The 9,724-nt window shown below is 33.7% G+C and overlaps 1 protein-coding gene across 2 annotated transcripts in view; it reads left to right on the top strand.

Annotated features, from left to right (window-relative positions):
* LOC106468765 overlaps nt 1-6,185 on the top strand; it is a 60,835-nt gene extending 54,650 nt beyond the window's left edge. For both annotated transcript variants that reach the window (XM_022397129.1, XM_022397128.1), the window contains 4 exons: nt 307-468; nt 1,195-1,358; nt 1,519-4,207; nt 5,784-6,185. In XM_022397129.1, coding sequence (XP_022252837.1) covers nt 307-468; nt 1,195-1,358; nt 1,519-4,200 — 3,008 coding nt within the window. In that variant the 3' untranslated portion in view covers nt 4,201-4,207; nt 5,784-6,185. The remainder of the gene's footprint in view (nt 1-306; nt 469-1,194; nt 1,359-1,518; nt 4,208-5,783) is intronic.
* The last annotated feature ends 3,539 nt before the right edge of the window (nt 6,186-9,724 follow it).

Here is a 9,724-nt window from a genome sequence, read left to right as displayed (position 1 = left end):
TATTGAACGTTGTATTCACAACAATATGTTGAAAGCTCACTATTACTTTGTAATTGAAACTAAGATTATTGTAACAATGATGTATTCAATTACATTCCACATTTCCTATTTAAAGACATCTAAATCTCTCAAGACCTTTTTATTTTTAAGTTATAGCTAAGCCTCCTCATCAGCAGCTATAATACTGACTAAAAGTGTAAAATTGAAAATGTCAGAATGTAAATAAAGTACTTCATTTTATTTACTTGCAGATAAAGGTCATTTATTCACAAACAACTAAGGTCTATTTTTTGTTTGTTTTCTTAGTGTTAAAGGTTAATGGGTCAAATGGCAGTGATCCAGCTTTAGTTCAACTTCCTGTGATGTCACAGACTACTCCACATCAACCTGTACCTTTCATACCCACTTTAATTCTACCCAGTTATGGCTGCCAAGTTGTTAGTTCTGACATAAATACCAAATTATCAGGTGAGTCTTTGTAGTAATTTTTGTTTTAAACAACTAATCAAGTTCAAAGATTACAAATTGGTATTCCTGTCCCACCAGTAATTTTCTAAACACTAAAGTGTCAAATTTTAATTAGTACCCATATTGATTGAGAACAAAATCAAATCAACACAGTATCATTTTTGATTATAATTTTAACATTATACTATAAATAACTGGCACTTAAATCTACAGTGTTCAAAACAAACATTTTTAGAACAAATGTAAATTTATGATGTCTTAGTAACTGTGTTCACATTGGAAAAACTTTTCTCTTTCAGTATTGTACAATTGTTTTTATTCTAGTCACAGACTAAAAATATTTGTCCTTAAATAAAAAATCCTAATTTTAAACATGGTAAAAAACCTTTTAGCCTGGTTTCCTATTCTGAGGTAACTGAAATGTGAAAAGGCTGTGTTTTGATTGTTTTACTTGGTGCATTCCTGAATTGCAAAACTATTTTAAGGTATTTCCTGACAAAAAATAGTTTGCAAAAAATAATCTTGGGCTGACACTTTTAGTGCAGACACAAGTCTGCAGTAAATATCTTTCTTCATTATAGAAGTTGGAGATTTTCAGAATTTTGAGTATCTTGGTAAGTATGTGGCTTGCTAAATCACCTGAACTGGTACAGGTAAATTTCTGCTTCATCTTATGTGAGAATTTTCAGATCTCTGATCTTTAAGCTGTTTTATATGTGTTTGCAGGTGGGTGTTATGTCACCCTTCCTGAAAGAACTAATACTAGTTCTATAGAGTTGATCCTGCATCAGAAACGTGCACAGGGATTGCTTGGTAATTCAGACAGTTTCAAGCTGCATGAGAAAGAAGACAAGAATGAAAACAATTTCTTAAAGAAAACAAAAAAGTCGGTAGGTGATTTCTAAACAAAGCCAAATGGAGGTCCAAAGGTGAATAAAAACTTACATATAAAGGCATTTATATTGTCCATTTTTAAGGAATTATCTCTTAAACACTTATACATTTTCCCATGTGGTAGCAATAACTCATATTTTTTCCTTTTTTTTGCAGATGAGACGCCTGAAAATATCCGATAATGATCTGAAAGCTAAAAGGATAAAAACAGCACACAGCAGAGTGGTGGGAGCTAATCAGTATTTGGAAAAACTTAGCATGAATTGTTCTGACAGTTGTTTTGAGAGTGGCTCAGTCTCTTCTGGTCAGAGTGAATGTCCCTTCGAACAAGATCTTCCAATACATTTATATCAAACTTCAGATTCCCAGAGCCAGTGGTCAAAGGAAAAATCTATTGAAGATAAAGCATATGATGTGCTTACACGTTTAGAATTCACAGAAGTTTCTCAGAAAGATGTGGCTACAGATAGTTGTAGTGATCAGAATGAAAATTCTTTAAGACAACAACCTCAAGCATTCTTAAATCATTTTATTGAAGAATCAGATCCTCTAAACCAATGGTCAGGTGTGGAGTCTGTTGAAAGCAGAGGTGATGCCTCATTGCACTCAACAGTCAGAGAAACATCTCAGATAGGCAATAATGGTAATAACTGGAGTCATAAAATTTCTATTGGAACTACAGAGTTGTATGAACCTTCGTCTTCTATGGTATGTGACCAGCAGTTTGATTACTCCAACAATCACTGTAGTTCAGTAGAAAATACAATTCTTCACAAGACAGGAAATGTAGTGGGAGAAAATAAAATGGTAGAACTGAATGGACGTGATGTTTCAGAATATTTTGCTGAACAAGATGTTTCATTTACAAAGCCTGAGGTGAATTTAACTACTGTACTCCAGCATGATAACAGTGTTGGTAAAAGTAATTTAAAGTCACAGTTGACTAATAAATATGATCCATGTTTTACTGAAAGAAGAGAAACAGAGGAACAGGACAGAGAACCACATATCTTGAAATCTTCACAACAAATTGAAAATTCATTTTCAGAAGCCTTTCTACAAAACCTGGAAAATTGTTATGATAATTATTCTCAGTCTTGTAATGAAGCAAATACTGTTGATTCAGAAGAAAAGCAATGTTTTCTTTCTTTTAGAGATGAAAATTATCACAGTGTGAGTTCAACAAATTTCAACACAATTTCATCAGCTGGCTTGACTGAAAACCACTCGAAGTGGGATTCACAAGAAAAGGTAACTTCTTCTTCCATGTTGCCTACATCCACTACGTCAGCAGTTGAACATCAAGCATTGGGACTGGATATTTTAGCGAATATTCCTTTTGATTCTTATGAAGAGTCACAAACATTACAGAGTTTTGAGCCTTATGATAGTATGTCATCTTCTTTTGCATCTTCAGGCATAGATCCAGACTCTCCTACAGTAATATCTCAGGATATATCTGAATCTCACACTACATCTTGTTTTGAAAGTAAACCATTAGTCTCACCAAGTAATAAACCAGTGTTTCTAAAGTATACCATTGCCCCTAGCAAGAACTTGGCAACTACTCCTGTTATATTTATTCATCCTAAGAATCTCTCTGAAACACAGTGCGAGTCAACATTATTTGATGCATCTGCTTCATTTAAATCACTACCATCTTTACAAGTTAGCACATCTAAACCTGAGACTGTCACCTCTCTTGCTTCTGATTTATTTAATATGCATTCAGCTTTAAAGTCCAATAGAAGCATTCCTCTTACATCTGATGAAGGCTCAGCAGCACAATACATAGCATCCATAGATAATACAACTGAATCCATTGTCTGTCTATCTCAACCAACTGGACAGTTAAATACAACATGTGACACTAGATCTGTAAAACAAAGACTAAACCCTAAATCCATACTACCAGTAATAATTAATACCACCTTAGCCTATACTGCAGCAGTAAGTGACATCTCTATCAACAACAACGTGTATGGAGTTAGTGTGGAATTTCCTACTCCCTTGATAGCAAATCATGCTGACCCTTCCTGCATTATGCCTCCTGTTGTTTCTGATTCTGTAAATCTGGAAACAGAAGTACTGCAAACAGCTAACCAAGTTACTGATTTCAATTGTCAAGATGAGCCTAAGTGTATTTCTGGTTTTCAGGCTTGTACTGTGAAACAGGCTAGCAATCAAACTCAAGTAAACATGCAGTCAAACAAATGTCACTTGTTGCAGAATTGTACACATAATCTTCTGGAATCCATAATGAAAGCCTTGAAGCCTTTTGATCCAAAGGTACTTAATGTAGCTGCTGAACTGATGAAGCTTTTGTCCGCAAGTGTACACAGACAAGATAATTCCATAGCACCGCTGCAAATACAGAACCAGAATAATATTACAGAAGTTGATGTCACCATGACACAAAATGAACGTAACCAGAATAATTCCTCAGAAGTTGATGTCAAAATGGTACAGAACATTCACAACCAGAGTAATTATACAGAAGTTGATCTCACATTGACACAAAACACTTATGACCAAAATAATTCTAAGGCAGTTAACATTGCAGTAGCAAATGAAGAATTATTGATTGATTCTTCTTTGAGTGGCCAGATAAAGGGTAGAAACTTGAACTCTTCAACTTCTTTCCAGGAAGCTGTTGACCAATTTCAGCTGAACACCACTTCACACACTAGTTCCTGCTCAAATGGACAGATGGAGCTCTGTACATTTAACTCTGTATGTAATACCCAAGAAGAACAATCAACTGTCCTCTCTCAACTAGTTGGACCTAAGAGCATTAGCAAACTATCTCTACCTTCTGACCTTGCTGAAAAGAGCTAACTTTTGTGTAATTACTCAATTTCTTACATTCAAGCAAAGTTAGTTTGTCATTAGTTAGGTTCATTACTGAGGTGTTATTTCCTTCGTAAAGTTTTGGTTTATTAATACTATATTGTTGCAACAGTTATTAATGGTCATGCTGCAAGAACCACACTATGACAAAACTTTGATAGTTTACATGTATTTTGTAGCTTTTTTTTAATATATATATATATATATATATACAATTTCTAAAAAACAATTATACTGAACATTGAAATTCCAAATGACTGTTAAAAGAGCTGTGTGTTTCGTGAAAATGGTTATACCTAGCAGCATATTTTTCTGAGGACTGTATGACTGAAATATAAATAATGGAACTGAAATACTGTTGATGTCAAAGTGCTTATTAATGTATTATTTTGGTGTTTAGTTGTTATATGAAACAATTCTTTGACTTTCCAAATTTTAGTAGTTGATTGGTAGTCTGAACTTGTAGTTTATTTTGTATAACCAAGTCATTAGTTCTTAATTAATGGACAGCATCTCTGTTATCCTATTTTCCTGGGCAGAATTTTTAGTTTTTCTAATATGATGCAGGAGAGTTTGACTAATACTTTTTCATTTGGTTGTAGGTTTAGTTTCGTTTTCAGATGTGGGTATCAGGTATTGAGCTTATCACACATGCATTAATATTTTATCTTATTTGGAGCATCAACTGAAGGGTGAAAGGAACTTTGGGAATTATTTCAGTTGCAGTAGTGTTAACTGTTGAGTTGTGTCTTTTTGAGTTATATACATATATATATTGGATACCAACTGACTTATGGTTTTGTTGATTTTTATGGTATATTTTTACATGAAGCTCATACTGAGTGCAGATCATTTTTGTAAGCATTTAGATCTGTACTGTAGTACATTGGATTATATTAAAATCTTCTGTAGTCATGGTCAGTTATAATAGTCTGGTTTGTGGTTCATAAGAAGGTAAATTAGTTGTGGTGTCCTACTTTCATTAACCTGTACATTAGCATCTTGTGTAGAGAATAATGTAGTCATGGTTAAGTACAGTAGTCTGGTTTATGGATCATAGGAGGTATTTTAGTTGTGGTGTACTCCTTTCAGTAACTTTTTTATTAAAATCTTATGTAGTCATGGTCAGTTACAGTAGTCTGGTTTATGGATCATAGGATGTGATTTTAGTTGTGGTGTACTCCTTTCAGTAACTTTTTTATTAAAATCTTATGTAGTCATGGTCAGTTACAATAGTCCAGTTTATGGATCATAGGATGTGATTTTAGATGTGGTGTACTTCTTTCAGTAACTTCGATGTTAGCATCTTGTGTAGAGAATATTGTAGTTATGGTCAGTTACAGTAGTCTGGTTTATGGATCATAGGATGTGATTTTAGATGTGGTGTACTTCTTTCAGTAACTTCGATGTTAGCATCTTGTGTAGAGAATGTATTTTTTGACTGGTCTTTAAAAGCAGACAGTAATTTTTAGAGAGACACTATGTGTTGTTCATTGAATATTGAGTAGACATTTAAACAGTTCTTTATTTTATTGAACATTATTTCATTATTGTTTTTTTATGTATTGCAGCTTAAAGATTTGTGCCAACAAGACCAAATAGCAGTTCAAGCAAACAAGAAGGAATTATATGCCAAAAATGAACTTTCTCACTAGTATTAAGTTTAAACTAAAATATGTATATAGTGGTAATACATTGTGAACTTATATCAGAAAATTATTATATGAAATAGCTTTAACTTTTATTCATTTATTGTTTTTTTTTCTGAGAGCTAAAGTCCAGTACATCTCTTCTTTATCACCTGTGAAAGTTATCATTGCACAATTGGTCAGTTTCTTCATAAACCATCTATCTGTTGTTGTTTTTCTTGCCACATAATATAATGTGTTTACACTGTTTAATGTTTTCTAACCCTCAATGTCTACTTAAAACTGTTACTGATTAAAGAATAATAAAAATCATATTGTGTGTCTTATGGGACAAGAAATTTGTTTCTGCAACAAATAAGCAAATAATAGAGAACTGTCTTTTCTTTTAAATCTAGGTACAAAAGGCAGGCCTAAAACTGTAATGACTTGAATCAGTAGGAAAGCCTCCTAAGCATTTCCTAATTATTGTTTAATATGCAATGAAAAACAGAAAATGTTGAATTCTATAATGTAAAATATATATTATTTATTTAAGATATATATATAAATATTTTAGTGTAAGCAGATATATGATCAATTATGGTTATTTTATTTGCTATACCACACTTTCGAATGTATTTTGAGATTAGGTATAGCCTTTCATGTGGCTTTATACACCAGTTAGTTGAGTAGTACATTTTCAAAATTATGTCCAGGTAATATCTGTGATAGAGCATCACTAATGATTTGTACAATTAACTGAGTAACAATTACAAGAACAGAAGAAAAAAAAGTTACTTTTCTTTATTAGGTCATTGATGTCTCTTACAATGGGCCCAAAACAATATTTAAGTTGTGTAGATAATTGTAATTTGTATACTGCATGTTTAATTGAATATTTGATGGTATAAAAGCTACCCTTTAAATATACTTATAGGATAGAAGATCAAAAAGTTATAAAGATCTTCAAATTATTAGAAAAATGGAAGAAGAATTTGAAATTAATGTTATTTATTGTTATTTATTTCATTTCTAAACCAGTGTTTAACTTTAAAATGCCCCCGAGTGGCACAGCGGTATGTCTGCAGACTTACAACGCTAGAAACCGGGTTTCGATACCCGTGGTGGGCAGAGCACAGATAGCCCATTATGAGGCTTTGTGCTTAGTTCCAAACAAAAAACTTTAAAACTGAGAGATCATGTTTGCTTTTGGGTAGAAGCTGTGGTGGTCTTTACATATATTAAACTCTCTGAAGTAAGTGGATACATAATGCACACTAGCACCTGTAAACTCTCCTTTTTTTTAACACATTACATATTAAGAGTGATTTTTTTTCCTTTCAAGGGTTTTCAATGCTAACAACAAGAATATAAAAATATTCAGTGAAAATATAACAAATGATGAAATATTTGAAATAAATATAAAATTAGATATATTGGACTGGACCATACAGGCAGTTTTATTTTCATTAAAAGCTAACACTAACTATGAAACAAAGCAATCAAAAATAGCGAGCTAAACAGAGACAGAATTCAGTACATAATAAGGGAGCAAAAAAAAATGTGTCTTAGGTTGTTTTAGGAATACAAAACTTACCTGGAGCGTAGTAACATCTGAAAGTGCAGAAATTGTTAAAATGGCTACATGAGAAAGAAATTATGGTGAAAATAGTTGACACATTCCCCTCTCATATGTGTTTTAATCTTCATTTGCAGGATATCATTGGCTATGGTGAATATTTATGTACAAAAAATATTCTTGTTCAGTATGTATAGATGTTTCATCATTATCAGGCAGGCGGTAGCACTACCTATGTAGAGATGGCTTGGATTGTTCATCAAAATATCTCCTCAATAGGTCATCAGAACTTTACAGTACTATACAGTGTTTCTTTTTATAACAATATCTATGTAATTACTGAGTTACAAGTTCTGGGAAAAGTTGAATTTCTTCTTTTTTTTTATTACAAATAACTTGAAAACCAAAACAGTGGTGTCAACCAATTCCACTGAGGTGACACAGTTTCAAATGGAGTATCCACTTTTATAGGTATTATTAATAACTAGTAGTAGTAATTTTAAAAAATCATAATTCTAGTGTAAACGATATTATCATTACCCCTTGAAGAAATTTGGTGTTCCTATAAAAGCTTGATTACAGGGAGAAACAGGAATTACCAGCCAATAATAGATAAACTATAACTATTACAGTTGGAACCTTATTGTATTTAGAACTTGGTTATAAATACAATCTTCCTATGTCTGTTGAAACATTGCAGTAACAAAAACAAGTAAAGAAAAACCTAAAAAAATAAATGTAGGGATGGCTAATATCAATCCTTCAAAAACTATGCAAACAAAATAGTAGGGATGGCAGTTGCATCATTCCTACATAATAGCACAGGCACACAGTGTAGTAGAATGTTAACAGACAAAAATTGGATAAATTAAACTCATTTGTGATTGAATAGTTATATATATTGCTATATGTTAATTCTTGCCTATGCTATCATCCAGCAACCCTCCACTAATAGGAATTGACACAATTCCTATCATTGCTAGTATCCTTTCTTCTGTACAGCCTGAAATCACTTCTCGATTGGCCATTTTACTGCTAGGACATGTTTTCTCTCATGTCTTCCGACTGAAAATTTTTATAATTGATCATGTTTACTGTTGATTATTAGGCTGCGCATATATTTTTTAACCGTAAATTTTCGAATTTTATGGTTTATAAAAAAAAAAGATGAGAAGAATTTTTTTCTTGGTTAACTTCACTGGTAATGCACTTGCAATTCCACGAGGCATCTATCACAGCTACTGCCACTACCACAGCTGATTTGCTGGCCACTTCAGTGGTGTCTGAGCAAGTTTTATCTGCTCAAGAAGTGATGGATCTGGTTTGTAAGAAGTTAGCTACTTTTATGCAGTCTTCTGAGTTACCAGATGATTGTGCTGACATCATACCAGGCAAGGGTTTGCCTACACATGATGATAAGGATTTGGACAATCTGTTTCCCCCTCCTGCCTATGTCTCACAGTCATGTGTCATTTCAGGGGATGTGCCAAGACCTCCTTCCTCATTTCTAGACTTAATCAATCAGGTATGTTATATTTTATCCTTATCTCCCATATCCTATTATTCTGCTCCTGCCCCTCTCAGTGACTACCCAGTGGGTCAGTATTTAGTGTTTTCTCCCTATCTGGACATTGGGGTTCATGCAAGTCATTTTGGGGACCAGTTGCATTTCGGTGTCAGTATCTCTCAACCCCCATGTACTCTGTATGACCATGCTCTGGCATATCATCTTTCTGATTTTTACTTTTTAGACTCGTAGCTTTTGGAGTCACTTGTCCCTTTGTGGGGATCTGACCCCATTAATTTGGTTTCCTTTTCCCAGCCCTAGTTTTATTGTATTAGTTTCACCCTGTCTGCCCTTCTGCATTCCTCGTCCTCCCTATGCCTATTGTCTGAGGCTATTCATCACTTTACAGTTTTTTGTAAAGACTCAAAATCTACTGTTTTCTACGCTAGCACGCCTCTCCTCTTCGTCCCTGCTTTGCAAACTTGGTTGTTGCTCTGTTGGGATTTTTGGGTTTTTTTCTCGGGTTCGTTCACTTGCCTCCTCTTTTCGTGATTTGTGCATAGCACCTTTTCTACACCAAGAGGTTTTTAGAGGCATTTTCAACTCTTTGAAGTCCAAAATTGAGTCAGCTCAATTGCATAATTTCCTTTTCTCCTGAGCCTTCCATTTATTCCAAACCCCTCTTGTACCTGTTTTTGTGTCTCACTCTCCTTCTTCCTATCCCATGCTGGTTCTGGCCTCTCGTATTTCTGAGGTTCACCATCAGTCCTTGGGGGTGCCAACTTTGGGCTACTGGTG

Source organism: Limulus polyphemus, unplaced genomic scaffold, assembly GCF_000517525.1.
Source record: "Limulus polyphemus unplaced genomic scaffold, Limulus_polyphemus-2.1.2 Scaffold3155, whole genome shotgun sequence".
Taxonomy (NCBI): Eukaryota; Metazoa; Arthropoda; class Merostomata; order Xiphosura; family Limulidae; genus Limulus; species Limulus polyphemus.
Note: the sequence above shows the minus strand (reverse complement) of the source record. Positions and strands in the feature narration are given on the sequence as shown.